We start from the raw sequence: 18086 nt of genomic DNA on the forward strand, positions 1-18086 counted from the left end.
AAAAAAATTAAAATAGGAAAGATGACTTGCAGTTAAGTGCACTGGCTGCTCTTGCGGAGGACCTGGGTTCAATTCCTAGACCCATGCATTGGCTCACAGCTTTCTCTAAGATCTCCTGTTCCAGGGGATCTGATGTCCTCTTCTGAGCTCCACAAAAATATACATGGAGCCAAAACATCCATGCAATAAAAATAAATATATAAAATTTTAAAATAAATACATTTTAAATTTTTTAAAAAGACATCTTAAAAAAAAATGAATCCAGGGGCTAGAAAGATGGCTTAGTAGGTAAAGTGCTTGAAGACCTGAGTTCAGTCCCCAGAATGCAAGTAAAAACACCAGGATGGAGCCAGGCGGTGCTGGTGCACACCTTTAATCCCAGCACTCAGGAGGCAGAGGTAGGCAGATGTCTGAGTTCGAGACCAGCCTGGTCTGACTGTGTGTACTTGCCACCCCAGTACTAGAGAGAAGGAGCCAGGTGGATCCCTGGGGCTCGCTGGCCAGTTAGCTTAGTCTAACCTAAGTCCCACGCCAATGACAGACCCTGACTCCCAGAAACAAGCACCTGAGAAATGACACCCAAGACTGATCTCTGGCTTTTGTGCACCCACACTCGCATACGGGCACACACACATACACACACTCGTGCACACACACACACACACACACACACTCTCTCTCTCTCTCTCTCTCTCTCTCACACACACACACACACACACACACACACAGAATCCAAACTGTTCCAGGACACATCACATCTGGGGATCTTCTCAGCCAGCCACTGATATGTCCCCTGGCTGGGCAACCTGGGTACTCACAGCTGGTTGAACATGCGCTTCATCTCGTCCGTGATGTTCATGGAGCCGACCTCCTCATCTGAGAACCGATTCACCTCCCCATCCTGCTCTGCGATGTCATCATCTGAAGCCACCTTACGATCTTTCTTTTTGGGGACCACCTGGACAGGGAAGGAAAAAGCCAAGGTAACTGGGGTGCTTGCCTGGGGTGAAGAGCGGGGTTGAGCCTGGACAGGAACCATTGTCCCAAGGAGTAGATGGAGTATGGCTGGGGCCAGCCACCACCGCAGGGAGTTGCATAGGTCCTCTAACAAGCGCACAGCATTAGCAGAAAGCGTGAGATATGAGGCATGCAGGGTGGAGGACACAGACACAGGGACCAAGTCCTGCCCGGGGAAGGGCTAGTGACCGGGCCAGCTCAGCTCACCCATCACCAGAAAAGCAGTCTCGTGACTGGGAACAATGGTAGGCCAGACCAAGGTATCATCACCTGGGATGTCTCAAAGCCAGTCAGAGAAGTAAAGAAACCCCGTCAAAGGTCAAAAGAGCTGCATGCTTTCAGAATCTTCCTCTCGCATGCAGAGGCATGGGGGTGGTTCACCAAACTTCTGCTCCAAGCGACAAGACCCAAGCAAACGAGGGCTGCATAGCTCCCCTCAGGGAGCAGCGAGGAGGCATGAGATGGAGAAAGGACTGGGGGAGGCTCCGACCTCCCACCACTATGTCCAGAGTCACACACAGAAAGCAACAACACACCACGGCACTGCCCTGGGCTAAAGCACAAGCCAGACTATGACCCGAAACTTCTGAGAGCGACGTGCGCCCACTGTCAGGAGGACCACACCCAGGCCCTCTCCCAAACCGTCCACTGGTGCCAACAGATTGCCTTCTCTAGTGCGTGGGAAACCAGGGGAGGGGAATGGGAACTAGGCAAGCGCCAATAGCTTCTCTTCAGGAATCCTGAGGGCCAGTTGTCAGGGCTCCCCACCACCTGGCCAGGGCTCCCCCACCATGGGAACAAATCAGAGTCTCAGAGAAAGAGGCTTTGTGAGGAACGGTGGGCACAGGAAGTTCCAGCTGGCTCTACCATGCCCTTTCTTGGTAAGTCCTATGGGCCCCAGGGCCTCAGTCTCCTCAGCTGTGAACTACAGATCCCCAAGTTTGTGTCTCCCTATGGGAGGTCAGAGGGTCAGGTGACTGACTACCTCAGGATGGAGTAATGAGCAAAATGTGGAGGGAAAGAGGCATCGACTGGGTGTGGCAGAGGTCAGGGCTTGCTCTATGAGGTCGGGGTGGGGACTGGTGAGCGGGGCCGGCCCTGGTCACCTGGAAGATCTTGGACACGTCTTCCGAGTTCCGCTGCTGTGCGACATCGCACAGCTTAGCCGTGATATCGATTCGGCGGCAGATGTCCATGTCCACCTTCATAGCCTTTTCTTGGATCTTTGTATCCAGGTCTGTCATGGGCTGCAGGGAGGACAGCAGGGGTTATGTGAGCCAGGGATGGAGCAAGCATGAGGGGGCCATCAGAGGAGGAGGGAGATCCCTAGGGGTGGGGAAGCCCCTGGAATCCGTTGCAGGGTGGGGGGAGCGGGTGTTGAAGGTTGTGGTGTGGGGAGCGGGTGTTGAGCCTTTCCTAACAGTGGAGGATTGGTCAGCACTATTCAGGGTAGGAAGGGGCATGGGAACTTCAGGAGGGAAGATATGAGGCGGTGTGTGCTGGTCCCCCTCAGGGCTGCAGGGCACAGCAATGTTTGTTGGTTTGGTTGCAACATGGGACAAGGGCGCTGAGACTGTTGAGAGGAAGCCTTCCAAGGCCGGGTGTTACTTGGTCAAGGCCTTTGGTTTAATTCTCCAGCACACACACAAGAAATGCACAGACTCCCCTTCTGCTCCCATCCTCATGCCTGTCTCAGCAGCTCTTTCTCTAGATTCCTGCCGCAGACGACAGCAGGGGTCACATCGAAAGAGGAAGCATTCCCTCTGCGCCCAAGTGAAAGAAGACATGTGGCCTCCACCTGGGTCGCACAGCTTCATCTAACCACACTCAACTGCATGTCCCTGAAAGCCAGGAGCTGAGCCAGGCTGAGTCATCAAATTCAGGCTCCTTCTCCTTCAGGTGGACGCTCCTGGCAGACTGCCCACTGCCTGAAGGCGGCAAGAAACCCAGGTCCAAGAGCCAGGGAGGCCTATGTGGCTAACAGCTGTTTCTACCCATGGTCAGTCACTCAGAAGGGCCCCAGATGGCCAAGAAGACGCACACGCCAACCATTCCCAACTTAACAAGGACACCCTTCAGGGGAGCGGGCTCCCTGAGCCTGAAGTCTTTTAGGTTGGCACAGCCACGTCCATTCGGTCGCCTGTGCTCTGCAGACACCGAGGTCGCCACATGGCAAGTTGGGAGAATCGAGCAACACATACAGATGTCAGGGGCCCGAGGAGGAGGGCGATGGGTTAAGCAGCGGTTAAAGCACCTCTATTCAGACAGGGAAGCGATGTGGGGAGGGCAGGGAGGCACCTGGTCCCCAGTGCATCCCTCATCGGAACAAACCAGCCAGCCACGACTGTAACTATAAGCCGAGCTCGAGCCTCGGAGTGAATGAAGCGTTTGGCATGATGGGTAAAGGGAGGTCATGATGCCTAGGGTGACGGCCATACCACTTACATCACTCATGAGCCCTTTGAACACCACCAGCTCAGCCTTGAGCCGTTCAATCTTCTCGTTCATCTCCTCCTGGATAGCCTCAGCTTCTTGTGCTGCCTGCGGACGGATGGAGATAGGCAGGCTTTAAGAGGAGGAGAGGATGGACACCTGGGTCCAAGGCCCGGCCACTCAGTGTCTACATAAGCTAAACATCTGTGTCCCTCAGCCCAGCCTGGCTGCCGAGCTGTGCCGCCTGCTCCCAGCGCTTCCTGCGGGTCAGGTACGGCGAAGGAAAACATCAGGAGCAAAGGGTAGGTTAGGGCCAGCAGGCTCCCCAGCACTTAGAAATACAAGGTCAACCAATTGCCAGTCCACCGGATGCCTATTTTTTTTTTTAATAGTAAAAAGACATTTGTTTCTTTCCTATACTTCTGGGTTTTTTTAGACCAAACTCCCTCTGTAGCTGAGAATGACCTTAAACTTCTTTTATTGTTGTTCGTTTGTTTTTCAAAAATGGGTTTTTCTGGTGTCTCAGGCTCTCTCGAAACTTGCTCTGTAGACCAGGCTAGCCTTAACCTCAGAGATCCACCTTTTTCTGCCTTCCAAGTGCTGGGACCAAAGGCGCCTGACGACATGCCCGGCTCAGCCTTGAACCGATCAACCTGGCTGCATGTCTCAAATACTGGGGCTGCGGGTGTGCGCCACGCACTGTTTGCATTGGGAACCCGGGGCTTCGTGCACCCTAAGCAAACATTCTACCAACTGAGCTGTGTCTCTCACTTTCTTAGAAAATAAATTCTTTAAACGTCAGAAAGTGATCTGAATTTTTAACCCATCCTAGAAACAACTAGTTCTCAGTTTTAATATTTTTCTTGGTGCTAGAGATCAAACTTGGAGCTATGCATAAGATAGGCAAAGGGCTGAGACACACCGCCGGTCCATCTTTAAAAACACATTGTTTTGCTATGTTGAATCAGGGTCTCATGAAACCCAAGCTGCCTGGAACTCACTACACAACCCAGGCTGAACTTAAATTCCTCATCCTCCTGCCTCCGCCTCCCAAGTAATTATAGGTGCGAGCACCACACCCGGCTGTCAAAAAAAAAAAAAAAAACCCAACAACTAACTCTGCATTGCCTTCTCATGGTGTTGCTGGTCTGGTTGTGACAGAGAAGAAAGGAAAACAGGCTGAGGATAAAACGAGCTTCTCAGAGTTCCCAGTAAGTATGAGTGGCGCAGCCCCGAATGCAGAGCAGCCAGAGGGAGAAACAAGGTGAATGTCCTCAGGTCTGCCCCGAGCCTGCTTCGAGGCTGGAAGCTACCAGAGGATGTGTCTGTTCCCAGGTCTCTCCGGGGCATCAGTCCTAATCTGAAGAACTTGCCATTGGAAAGTGAAAGAGACCTGAAGACCACCTATCCCAAGTGGCACCTGGAGGTTGAGAGGCAGGAGGGGGAAGCAGCTGGCCCCAGTCATCCAGTAAGACCTAGACTTCCCAAGTCCTGCTCTGCCCTGTAAATGGCTGGGATGGCAGAGAGTGATCAGGACAGGGGCTATGCTAGCTCGGACTCTGCCCAGCTTTCCCCAGCATGGCCTCATAGCTAACTTGCCAACCCCTCCGGCTGGGGACCCTGGGGACTCTTACCTCCTGCAGTGTGTCTACCATGGTCTGAAGGTCCATACGCTTGGATAGCTCTTCCTCCCATCTGGAACAGCAAGAAGAACAAATGGTCAGAGGACTTCCTCCTGCCAGCCCCCAGTTCCCACCTCATCGTCCACGCAGGGCAAGGAAGATGCCTAGGAAAAGCTGCCTGCCCTCCAGGAAGCTCCTAGCCTACCCAGAGGTAGGGCGAGCAACGAGACCTTGGAGTGGTGCTAATCACAGGGTCCAGTGGTGGCAAATACCACCTCTGAGGCACAAGCATGGTACTATGGGGACAGAGATGGGAAAGACCGCTGCCTATCCCATGCAAACTGTAAAGGGCTACACAGATGCTGCTGGTCCAGCTGCTGCTGTAAGGTAGAGAACCAAAGCCAGGCTTTAGGACTCCTCTCTAAGAAGCAAGCTTACCATGCTAAACACTATAATCAGGGCTATGTGCTCTGCTGCACGCCTCACAGGCCACAGAAATTGCCCATGCAGGTTTCAGAGTCTTGCCGATGTGGAGACTAAGCTCAGTGGTTAAATAGCTTTCCCAAAGGCCCACACCTAATCCATGGGTAGGTCCAGCCCTCCCCGCTCCAGTGTTTCTTGCATGCCAGACCTGAGGACTTTGTGCATAGTGTTTCGTGTACACAGCATTGGTAGAAGCTGAAGCAGCAAAGATGGGCAAGCACTCAGGTTAACCAGGTAATGGGGAGAGGCAGCTCCAGGGGGCTCTGACAATGGGGGAGGGGTGTTGGGCACTAGCAAAGGTAACAGCACCAGCTTCTCTTGAGAGAGGTTTACATGATGCGACTCAGGCCTCCAGCAGTGCTTGGGATGGATGCCACCATCATCCCCACGTCACAGCCGACAAACAAAACATGGCTGAGAGACCCTTCCCAATGTGTGGTTGGGACGGGGGAACCAAGACTCAGCCTCCAAGGATGAACACCTCATTAAGATCCCCTTCCTGCCTGGAGGAGCTGGCAGCCTACGCCTGCCCTCCTCCGCCTTGGGACAAACAGACAGGCTTCTGTCTTTCTTCACTCCATACTACCCTCCCTACATGGTCGCTGAGCAAGGAGGTCTGAGCCTCTTAAGAAGCTGTGGGGCCAGGCTAAAAATAGGCCAGAGGGGAGGACTGGATGAAGGGCTGGTTACATCACCAGCTTTTGGAAACAAGAGAAAATGGATACTGTTTGCACACACTGAGGAAAATGTCTCCTCTCTCCACACAAGCTGGCCCTGCCAGGCTCCCGGGAGACATGGGTCTACTTCCGCCTTAACCAGTGGCATGGCAGGGTCTATATCTGCCCTGAGCCCTGGAACTCCAGAGGACAGAGGACACAAAAGGGATCTCAGGGCCTCACGTGAACAGAACTCTCTCCCTAGATGCCTCCACCCCCACCCCCCAACCCCTGAACCCAGAGAGAAACTGAGACCTAGGCTGCATTTGTTCAAGGTTACACAGGATGTCACAGATGCGGCCAAATCCAGAACCAGGCCACCTCTCATTGAGGAGGGTAGGGCTATCGAGAAGAGCAGGGGTGCCAGGCTCTCCTCACCACTGCTAGCAGCCCAGGGCAGTTGGAGCTTCCCTCAGGGGAGGTGAAGGCCCAGGACACGGTCCGGTCCGGGCTGAATCATCGCTCCTGGCCACACTGCTCTGATGGGGAGGGCAGAGAAGGTACAAGGGAGTGTGTGGTACTGGCTGCAGTCCAGCTTTTGGGGTTAGGCCCTCTCATGCCAACAACTGGAACAACCAAGCACTTGAAGGAGAGAGACGGGCACAGCACTGGTCCTCCCCACACCCCTGGAATGCAGAAGAATACCCTTAACCGCTCCTCAGACCTACCCGTCACCAACCAAGTAATGCCTTTGGATCTCCAGACAGGAACGGCAGTTACTTATTGACAGAGGTTGTCTGGGTCTCACATACGGGACTCATTCCCTCATACACACATTGGCTTTCACACGAATTACTAATCTTCCCGGGGTTTTATACAAAACTACTTTGCAGATGAAGGAGCTGGGGTTCAGAGAGACGAAGTCACTTTTCTAAAGTCACACAGTTAGCACTAGGGAGCTGGGGCACAAACCTCACTCAGCCTAGGTCCTGCAGGTGATCACCCAGCCATCTTGTTCCCACACAAAACCCTAACTCAGCAAGTCTACACAAGGCAGACAGCTCCCGGTGATGCCAGCTTGCAGACGGCACTCTGTGTGTCCGCGCTGTCAGTGCCTCGACCACCCTGCACCCACTTCGGTCATGTTTCCCAGGCTGCACCCCAAGGATGGGTTTGCGCAAATGAGTTCATAGGCCTTTTACTTCCAAAGCTGGGGTAGGCATGCAGCTGCCTCTCTGCCCCCAAGGGAGGAAAGACAGACCCTGAATGTGGACAGCAGCTGGTTGCACAGACTGAGTCCTTGCCCCAAAGAGATGTCCCTCCCAGGGGTGACAGCGGGAAAATCTGGCACAGCTGGCTAGCATGTTGACAATGCAGAAAATCTCTGCCCTTCAGCCGTTAGCTGCCTGGACAGACAGGTGGTGTGTCTCCCCTGGACCCGGCTTCACCAGAATCTTGTCAGCTGAGCGGCTGGCTGAGGTTTCAGCACCTGTTTCCCTGTCCAGGGCTTCCTACAGAGGGAGGCTTAGCCAGAGAAGGGACCTACAAACACCAGGAACAGAGCAGTAGGACAACACAGGACCCCTTGCCACCAGGAGGGGACACACACTTAAAAGTCAGGGGCTTGGTGGACACGCTCTCCTGAAAGCCTTTGTTCCCTGACCTCCTGTTAGGGTGTGGCTCGGAGCTGGACAAAGTGGCTGGGATCACCTTCAAGAGACCACCTGTGGGGCAGAAGGATGGGTGTGTCCACACTGTCCCGCCATCCCAACACTCAGTCCTTCCAACATCTCTTAAGTGCGGGGTGATGGAAGCAAGAACTTGAGAGGAGGGTTATTAATCCCCCAAGGACTAGCCCCCCTCCCCAAGTTGAAGATGAAGAAGCAGGCTTGGCCTCTGGGTGTTAGCCTGTTCCTTCCCTCCTCCTCTGCCTCCTAGAACTTTCTCCTTTCTCCCACACTGTCCCAAGTGTCATCTTCTCTTCAAGGCATCCTCTTCAAAAGACTCCACAGACTCTAGGCAGCCAGACCCAGAGACCAGGAGAGGTTTTCCCAGGTAGCCTGGACATCATGTGCACGGCTCATAGCTCTCTCCTGAGAGGCCCAGGCCCGTAAGGCTATGGAGAATGATGGGAAGTGAGGCCACCTCTGCCCTCTTCACCATGCCAAGGGCCGAGGGCCACCTCACTTGCTCTGAGCACCCTGGGCCCTGGCTAAATGAAGCAAGGAGGGATCAAAATAATGGGTTGTCCGGACTGGGGGTGGGAGTGCAAAGGGAGAGCTGGGTCTAAAGCTGGGGGGCAGGCTCCCTATCCCTTCTCAGTAAGGAGGGGGATATTCATTGAATGGAAAGGAAGCCAGTCCTCTTCTTCCACCATGAGGGTCCGGGGATTGAACTCGGTTTGGTGGCAGCCGCCTTTTCCTGCTGAACCATCTTGCTGACCCTTATTGAATGGAATGGGATGGACGCATGGATTAGGTGGGTGGATTAATAGGTGGATGGATGGATGGGTGGGAAGATGAATGGGAGGATGAATGAATGAGCAGGCAGATGAATGGGAGGGCGGATGAATGAACTGATCCACACTCAGGCCCCTTCCTTCAGCCTAAGCCCTGCCCCCAATCTTATCTTTGTTTCCCAGCCTGGGGAATCCAGTCAAATTCCCACACAGCCAGGCTCTCTCTGTGTCCTCTAGGCTCCCGTAGCCCTCCTGGGGGAGGGGCAGCACATCCCAGACAGGAAGCCTGAAGGAGAAAGAAAAACCTCCTCCCACTGCTTACAACCCTTCAAGGCCGGGAGGGGAGGGAGGGACGCCAGGACAATCAATGCAAGGAGAGGAAATGACTCCATAGAGTGACCCAGCCAGCCTCTGAGAGAGCAGGCCCCGCCACCACCTAAGCGGAAGAGGCACATGTGGGAGACCGGCAGCTGAAGGGGGAGGTGGCAGCCCCGTCACTGCCAGATGTGGTCCCTCAACATTCCTGAAGAGCCAGCGCTAGGACCACGTGACAGATGAGAAATCTCAGCTGGCCACTGGGGGCGGCAGAGGGGGGAGGGTAAGGGAAGGGAGAGACAGCTTTAAAGCCGGCTCAGTCCAGGCTGCCTGAATCAGGGCCAGTGGCTCCCCCTCCTCCATCAGCTCAAAATGACACACAGACGCAGGAAGGAGCCCATGAAGCTGGGCTAGGGAGAGGGAGAGGCGGAAACCGGAGCTGAAGCCACTGGCAGAGGGGCTGACTCATGGGGCTTTCATATTCTGAGCAGTTAGAGAAAGGCTCGGCAGCACCGGGGAAGAAAGTGGGCACAGCCACTGCAGACAATTAGAGCACCTGGGGCCCGTGGGGGAGGGGGGGTCAGTCCTGCAGCCCCCAGGCTGTAGAGACAAAAATGAAGATACTCTGAAAATGAGACATTTGTGTTCCTCAGTCTGACTTTCAGGGTACAGAAACAATGGACCCCGAGAAACGGCAGTTTCCCCAGGAATCTCAAACTGGAACAAGGAAAAGGCCACCGCCAGAGTGGGGGCCTTGTCTCTTGGGAAAGGACTGCGCACAGTTCTAACAACTGTCTGAGCACCTTACAGGGTGACGGTGAAGTCAAACAATGCTGGGCCGGAGTGGGCAGGACCACACTCTGTCCAGGACTGTGTGTGTGTGTGTGTGTGTGTGTGTGTGTGTGTGTGTGTGTGTATGTGTGTACACTCAAACCAATGGCCCCCTATTTAAAGATTTAGCCTCACTTCAGGACCCCAAAGGTGACCGAGGGGGTCAGTGGATCTCTTTGTCCCTCTTCCTGGTGTGGCCACACTGAATACCTGTCCCTTCTTCATGCTATTAATTTGATTGTTTTAATTAGCTTCTCGAGGACGGGTGACTGAACTTGGCTTCCTGAGGTACAGACTGTGGCTCCAAGTTTGGTAACATTTCAACTCCCGTCCTTACATTCCCCAGCTGTGAGATCCTGGGCAAGGCCATCACCCTCTCTGGATGTTGGTTTCCCTCCAGTGTGATAGAAAACATCTCTCTGAGGACAGTTGTGGAAACCAGTCTGCGTGAAGAGGAAGAGGGCGAAGACCCCAAGTCCCACCCTGAGTAAGGGCAGCAAGCTCAGCTCAGTCTGGCTCCAAGAGCAGATCAGGCAGGCAGGGCAGCAGGCGGGAGCCTCAGGGTGCCACAGGGAGCCGCAAGAATGGTCCCGCCTGGAAGCAGGCACACCCAGGCCGACTCACTCAGGTGATAGGAAACAGGCGCAGGTGAGGCTGGGCTGGGACCATCAGTGGAAAACTTCATTCTGGGCCAAGCGTGGGCCTGGGCCTGGCCCCGGGGTGGGGGCGGACAGCAGCTTCCTTCCCCATGGTCTGCCTCTGCCATCTCTGCTCCACCCTAGTCATGTAGATGAGTTCACCCCACTGCCTCGCAGCAGGGCCAGGTACAGACAGACAAAGGGCTCTCAGCAGAGTGGAGGCCCAGCCAAATGGCCTTCTGGGCTAGACAGGGGCTTCAGTAGAGTCCAACCGGGGAGCCTTGGGCTGCACAACCCAGGGTTGGCTCTCCTGGGAAGACCCAGAGCTTCAACGGCTTCCCTGCGCCCTCCAAAGGAGCTCACTAAACTTGACTGAGTCTGGGTCCTCACTCCTGGGTCCACCCCTCTTCTGTACCGCGGCCCTTCTGTGTTTGCAGCAGAATACAGAAATAATGGGGCACAATGACAGAACCCAGTACCACCAACCATCAGCCCGTGCCCCAGGAAGTTAAGGCTGAGCCACAAACCCATGAGCCACTTCCCCCTTCCTCTCCTGGCTTCTTCCTCCCTGGACTATAAACACATATTCTTCCTTGAAGATGACAGCCAGGGACCTCAAGCTACCCTCCAGCAGGGAGCTCTGTACCCCCATGCTCCCATCCACCCGTGCCTGCCTTGGCCTTCTGGGTACCACCCCACCTCCCCACCTCTAAGGAATGAGGATCCTGAGAAAGGACGCTGCCACGCGGACATGCCCACTAGGGCTGCCCAGCTGTACTCTGCCGCCCAGAAGGAAACACAAATTAAATGCCAGCTGATTGTCTCCGCGGAGGAGGTATTAATTTAATGTGAACACTTAACCCCAGCAGCCGATCCCATTACAGGCGGGCGGTAATAGCTGGAGCGGGCTGTAGCCCAGACAACAGGCTGGTAATGGGCTGGATTTTAAGGAACCCTCCACACCCAGCACAGCCTTCCACCAGCACACGGCTGGCCCATTCACAGCCTGAACCATCCCACAAGGCTGCCAAGGAGAGGGTAGACAGGATCACAAGTCATTGGGAAGCTCTCTCTGCAGGCGAGGGTACCCAGCTAGGAGTCAGGAGGTCCTTGGGTACTGGCTGTGGCCAATTTACTGCATAATCTGGGCAAGTTTCGTCTCAGCCAGGCCTTGTCCCACTTATCTGTAACAGCATCATCAAGAATCCAGGGATGTAGCTCAGTTGGCAGAATGCTTACCTAGCACTCATGAGAAACAGTGGTTTTTTTTCCTCTAGTGCCACATAAACCAGGCATGGCAGTGCACTCCAGGGTGGAGGCGGGAAGAGCAGAAGCTCAAAATCAGCCTCGACCACCTAAGGAATGCAAAGCTGATCTAGGTCACATAAGACCCTGTCGCAGAGGAGGGGGAATCTCTGGATAGTGCATCCATAGTGCTCTTTGCATACTCTGGCCATGGCGCTAGGTGACAGGCAGTTCTGGCCTGGATAGTGCCTGGTTCAGATGCCTGCCCTCAAAGGGTGCCCCGGAGCCTCCTCTGCCTAGCTGCCAGCAAGGGACGGGGTGGCAGCATGTATGGGCTCATTCCTATGCCTCATTTTCCCAGAAACAGTTCCCATGCCACTTGCTACAAGCTGCTCAGGGCTTTTTGTTTGTTTGGTTGGTTGGCTGGTTGGTTGGTTGGTTGGTTTCTGACACAGGGTTTCTCTGTGTAACAGCTCTGGCTGTCCGGGAACTCACTTTGTAGATGAAGCTGGCCTCAAAGAGATCTGCCTGCCTTTGCCTGCTGAGTGTTGGGATTAAAGGCATGCACCACCATTGCCCAGCGATGTTCAGGTCTTACAGAACCAAATGTTGTGGCCATCACCTGACTGCCAGTGACCAATAACAGCTTTCCAAAGGGCAGCTGGTGGCATTTGGGCTGTCTATGCAGAGCCATTGGGTTTTGGGGGACAGAGGCAAAGTACAACAACCCTAGCTGACCCCCATTCCTTTGAACCCTGAGTGGTCAGCAATGTATAGGAAGTCCAGGGTCTGGCTGACCTATGCTCTAGTTGTGTGATTTTTTTTTCTTTCTTTCTTTTTTTGTTTTGTTTTGTTTTTTTGAGACAGGGTTTCTCTGTTTAGCCTTGACTGTCCTGGAACTCACTCTGTAGACCAGGTTGCCCTCAAACTCAAGAGATCTGCCTGTCTCCACCTCCTGAATGCTGGGATTAAATTTACATGCCACCACCGGCCAGCTCAGTTCGGTGACCAAATCTCTTACCTCTCAGGGACAACTTGAGGTCAAATTGGGCTAATTCTCTTCGACCACCAGAGCAAGCAGAAACAATTTCTGTGGTCCCCAGACAAACACCTACAACAACCACATGGCTATGTAATGAACCCCCAAAGTCTCAGAGTCAGCTGGGACTTCAGCCCTGAAGGTCAAACCAACAAATCTATGGAGAGAAGAGGAAGAGGACCCTAGAGTCTGAGCATCCTGCATCTATCTAATTGCTTCTGTGCGGCCTTGAGCAAGTTACCTATCCTCTCTGGACATGGGTGCTATTTGCAACTATGTCATGGCATATTGTACAAAAGGAGTCCAGAAAAGGGCCTGGCATGTCATGGGCATGCAGACCAATCCTCAGCCTTTGCCTCAGGACCCCCTTGTGACAGTCACTCGGACTGGGAGCAAACTTCAGCCAGATGGCATCCGGGCTATGTGGCCCCCAAGTTCCTAGCTGCATAACCACTGGTGATAGCCATGACAATGAAGTAGGTGTCACTCACATGGGTGGGGGACCAGCAGTACACAGAGATGTGCAGCAAACGAAAAGAAGCCAGACGCTAAGGCCACCCAATGTTCTATCGAGGAACATCTGCATCTACCTACCACGCTCACAGTGCACCCCAAGAATAAGTGGGCTCTACTCAGTCCTTTGAGGTCTGCTCCAACCAGGGCCAACAAGGCAGCAAGTAAGATGGAAGGAGGAAAAGCTGCTGGCGTCAGGCACAAGGTGTTTAAGAGTGTCTTCATGGCTGGGCATGGTGGCACTCGCCTTTAGTCTCAGCACCTCGAGGCAGAGGCAGGCAGATCTATATGAGTTCGAGGCCAGCCTGGCCTACATAGCAAGCTCCAGGTCAGTCAAGGCTACATAAACAGACCCAGTCCCCAAAAAATAAAAAATAAAATAAAAAAGTGTCCTCTTGGACCAGCAGGCAAAGTGGGCCCCAGAGGGGCAATGGCTGCCTGTCTCCATGACAAGCTGAGGTTCTGACTGTTTTTCAAGCCACTGCCCTGCCGTCCGTCCAGTGTCCCTGTCTGTCAGAGACACCTGGGACCCGTTTGTAAAAGCAATAACAACAACAGCACTTTGGGGTGGCAGCTGCAGGATACTCACAATTCCACAACCCTGAGTGGCATGCTGAGTGACTACTGCTGGACAGTCAATGCTAGTCAGCCAATGCTGGGTGACCAATGCTAGGGAAACCTTCTTCCAAGCACCTCTGACCAGAACCCACGCCCAAGTACATGCTGCCCCACGCCATAAAGAAAAAGGACTCTAGGAATGTCCCCTAGCAAGGAATCTGGGTCCCAAGTTGCAGGCCACTGCGATGCTTCTGGGCTATCACTTCCAACCCTTTCCAGGGCTAGGATACTTCCATCACCTCCTCCAGGGAGGAGCTCTTTTTGCCTTCCCCATACTGGAGTTTTCAGTCCTGAGCCCTAATTTCACTATGGCAACCAAAGCCTCATACATTTCTACTTGCCCGTCTCTGTGGGCTGATACCACACTCCCAGGAGGTGGGGAAAGCCTTGTGTTGACCACACAATGCTTAATATGCATTAGTGAGTCTTTCACCACCTCATGCCCTCCCCACACCTCTAAGCCAGGCATCACAACCCCCTGGTTATAGATAAGGCTCAGACCAAAGCACTGGCTGGAAGTTGAGCTCGGGCCCCTCAACTTCTCAGCCTCTGTGATAAGACTGCTGATCCGGGGTCCACAAACTCATACCTGAGTGTCCTAGCACTCTGCTTGGAAAGTCTCCAGAATCACAGCGCTAGGGGTGGATACAGGCATGCACACAGAATTGAGGTCGCTGACTTGGACAAGGGATCTATAGCCAGGGAATAATCCCTGCTTATGAACTCACTTCTCAGGGGCCCAGATCCTTCCTGAATCAACCAGCTAGTGCCAGCGTCTACAGCGACCAGCAGGGGACATTGAGGGAACAAAACACAAGCTTTCAAGGTGGACAGAACAAGATTTAAACCTCAACAATCCAGGTCACCTGGTTCCTGGGCTTCCTATTCCCAGGTCTCCCCGGAAAGGGATTAAGGTTTTCATGGGGCCTGGGTTGATTCTCTCAAGAGGTTGTTATAGAAGGACAAACCTGACTCCTCCCTGCTCCCTGTCCTCCTCTCTCTCCAGGCAATCATTCCCGATCAACACAACCCCCACCACCATGCCATCCACCAGGATGTAACACAGCCAGCACCACACTGCTCTATCTTCCAGTCTCCAAAACTGCGGGCTAAACCAAACTCCTTTAAGTTACCTGGTCTCAGGTGTTTTGTTTTAGCAACAGAAAACAGACTAATACACTCCTCCTCTGAAACTTTTACTTTTGAATGATGTCACATATTTAGTTAGAACCACTTCAGGTTTAAGGCAACAAAACCACCTGCTCGTTTCCCCCACTGTTTGAAAAGGCAGGAGTGTTTTACAATGACTTAGAGCGGACAGAAGAAAAATAATGGGGGGGGGGGCATCAAACAAAACAATAACAATCCACTGGGGTCCTCCTACCTTAAAGTGTCTGCTACCAGGCCCCGCGTCTCCACCAGCTCGTCTTACCAGACGGGATAGTGGGTACGGCACCATGCACTAAGTGTCCCCCAATGCCAGTCCTGTGTCCTGGTAGATCAAGGTCGCACTGTACAGAACATGTCTGGACACTCACATTCACACACTGGCCCCGTTAGCTCCACAGTAGTTACTATGGCCAAGGGCAACCTCGGAAAAGGCCTTTGTAATCCTCCAAAATGCTGCGTGTGACAAGGCTTCTTGCTTGTGGGTCAAAGCAGCTGAGTGAGGTCACTTGGCAGGGCAACTCCACACCTCAGGCTCCCAGTTGCCTAGGGAGCTGAGAAAAATTGAGACCTCAGACCTGTCCCCAGTTTCTGCTGTCCCATCACCCCTGACCCCACTCACCTTTGGCCTTTACATATGAATTGGCTTCTGTCTAGAAGGTTCCACACATATATACCCTGTTATTTCTCTCTCTTTTTATCTGATACCAACTCAGGACTCAGTTTCTATACGACCTCCTCTAGAGAACTTCGTCTGCCTCCTAGGTCAGGGTCAAACCCCCTTTTGACATGGTTTTGAGTCACTGGGGCCAGAGGATTTCTGTCCCCTGCATGTCTCAGATAATTCAGCATTTACACTATCAGGCCTATCTTATGGTCATAGCTGCAATTCGGTGTCCAGTCTAGGGCCTGACACACAGCAATCCCATGAGTGATCACCTGCTACAAAGGGCCTATGAGCTATGGCTTCTAGGCCTATTCCTGAGAGGTCCAGCCCAAGGTTCTGATTGCCTGTGGCTAAGGGAGTGACCTCCCATCAGTTGCTCCAATCTCCACAGTCCAGGACAGCTCTGTGGTTCTCTCCTGTTCGCCTTGAAGCCCAAGCCTACTCAGCTCTGGAAAGGCTGGGGCCATAGCTGTCTCTCTGCAGGACGCTGACTCTGGTGCCTGGGCCTGGCTAAGCCCTTGGTGACTTTTCCCCTCCCTCCCCCCAGTGTCAGAAGCCAGCAGAGGGTCTGGGCACCAAGTCTCTAGATACCTAGGCCCAGAAGCAGGAGATTCCAAGGATGTGTCCAGCAGGGTGAGGACACCACCCAGGGATCTGTTTACAGCCTGGAGAAAAGCAGCTCCCCAGGCTATTCTGGAAGCTAATGAGCACCCTGGGTCTCTCCGCTGTTTATTGCCAGTGACTGAGTAGCCACAGGTGAGTGTGCGCGAGTGTGGGGCAGAGGCTCGAGTGAGCCATGTCACTACCTCAGGTCCTGAGTTTAGCATCATCCGAGGCTTGCTCCAGGCTCGGCAGCCATGAGTCAGGCCACCTGCCCAGGTCTCAGTCTCCCGATCTATAAAGTGGGAGAGTCCCCGCCTGGATTAAATGAGAATGGCCAAGCACAAAGTGGCTTTCTGGGAGGGTCAGGAAAAAAGCCTGGAATACAGGATGCCATAGTGTCAGAGGGGACACGGTGTCGAGGGGAAGCTCAGAGGTAGGGAGGCTATGCCAGGCTAGGTGTGCTTTGGGCCGTGTCACCGACAAGAGGAAGACATTTCTGAGCCTTCTCCAGGAGGAAGGCGGGAGAGTGAGAGACCCGCCAATTACCCATGGGGTTGATGCAACCGCAGAGGGATTGCAGCAGGGAGTGTCTGCGTGTGCCTTTCCCGTCATCACCCTAATTGGCTTGGAAGAGGCAGGCTCCAGGCTGTGTTGGGACGGGTAATTAGATGGGGTTAGCCCAAACCAGGAGCGGGGTTGAGTGACTCAACATGGCTCAATGGAGGAGACTTTGTTTCTTAGCAGCAAACTTGGGTTGCCATGGCAACCCTGGCACTCACTTCGGTGTGAACCAGGGAGAAGAGAGAAGTAGGTAAAGGGCACCCCACCCCAATCACACAGGGTCACTGCCATTTTTCTATGAGACTCGGGTCTCCTTGCCACAGTCAGTCCCCTGAGGACGGAGGGGATGAATTGAAGCAGAATCCCAGAGAATGTTCTGCCACGTCCCTGGGACAGCATCATCTGGCTGGTGGGGAAACTGAGGCTCACAGGATCACACAATCACACTGGTTCACACTGTGACTTGTGAGAGCACGCAGAGGCCTCATGGGCACTTATGAGGCAGAATTACCACTGTGTTCACTCTGAAGCCGAGAAGATGACGGCCAGAGGTCACGTCCCAGAGCAGAGGCAGGGCTGGACTCCCGATTCCTCCGAGGCACATGCCCGTGGCCAGCAGACTTCCCTGCTTCTGTCTGCCCTGTGACAGAACTAAGGCTGGATCAAAGCCCAGACTAGTTTTCTTGGGCCAGGTGATATACCAGAAGAGAGAGTGTGTGCCTCAGCTTCTCCAAGATCAGCAACCACACTCACTAACTACAATTTCAAATCTAGAGGGCGAAGGGCTCCACTTTGGACTGCCAGGCCCGTGTGGCCCTGTGCGACTCCCATCACAGCACACAGAGTCCCCCAAGTGCTGTCCAGGGCTGGCCAGCAAGGCCACCAACCCCACTGTGCACATGTGTGTATATGTGTGCATACATATATGTATATGGTTATAAGAGTATGTATATGTTCACATGTAGGAATACATGCACATGTGCGCACACATGTGGAAGCCAGATGTCATTCTCTAGATACTGTTCGCCTCTTTTTCTTTTATTTTGTCTTTATCTTGGGCGACAGCCTCTCTCGCTGAATCCAGAGTGGACCATTTAGGGTAGGCTGGCTGGCTAGCAAGGCCCAAGAATCCCCTTGTCTCTCCTCTTCCCTAGCTCTGGAATTACAAGCACATGGCACCCTGTTCAGCATTTGTATATGGGTTCCAGGGCTTGAACTCA

At 53.6% G+C, this 18086-nt stretch overlaps 1 protein-coding gene across 2 annotated transcripts in view; it reads right to left on the reverse strand.

Annotated features, from left to right (window-relative positions):
* The window catches only part of Iffo2 (intermediate filament family orphan 2), a 42475-nt gene that overhangs the window by 7165 nt on the left and 17224 nt on the right, over window positions 1-18086 (reverse strand). The window contains exons 2-5 of one of the 2 annotated variants that reach the window (XM_041651045.1): window positions 5085-5145; window positions 3463-3558; window positions 2124-2264; window positions 819-958 (exon numbers count right to left, since the gene is read on the reverse strand). In XM_041651045.1, coding sequence (XP_041506979.1) covers window positions 819-958; window positions 2124-2264; window positions 3463-3558; window positions 5085-5145 — 438 coding nt within the window. The remainder of the gene's footprint in view (window positions 1-818; window positions 959-2123; window positions 2265-3462; window positions 3559-5084; window positions 5146-18086) is intronic. The other variant, XM_041651046.1, reaches the window with a different exon arrangement.

The sequence above is a fragment of the Microtus oregoni genome, unplaced genomic scaffold (assembly GCF_018167655.1).
Source record: "Microtus oregoni isolate MIOR12 unplaced genomic scaffold, Mior012 000005F_ref0000423, whole genome shotgun sequence".
NCBI classification, from domain to species: domain Eukaryota; kingdom Metazoa; phylum Chordata; class Mammalia; order Rodentia; family Cricetidae; genus Microtus; species Microtus oregoni.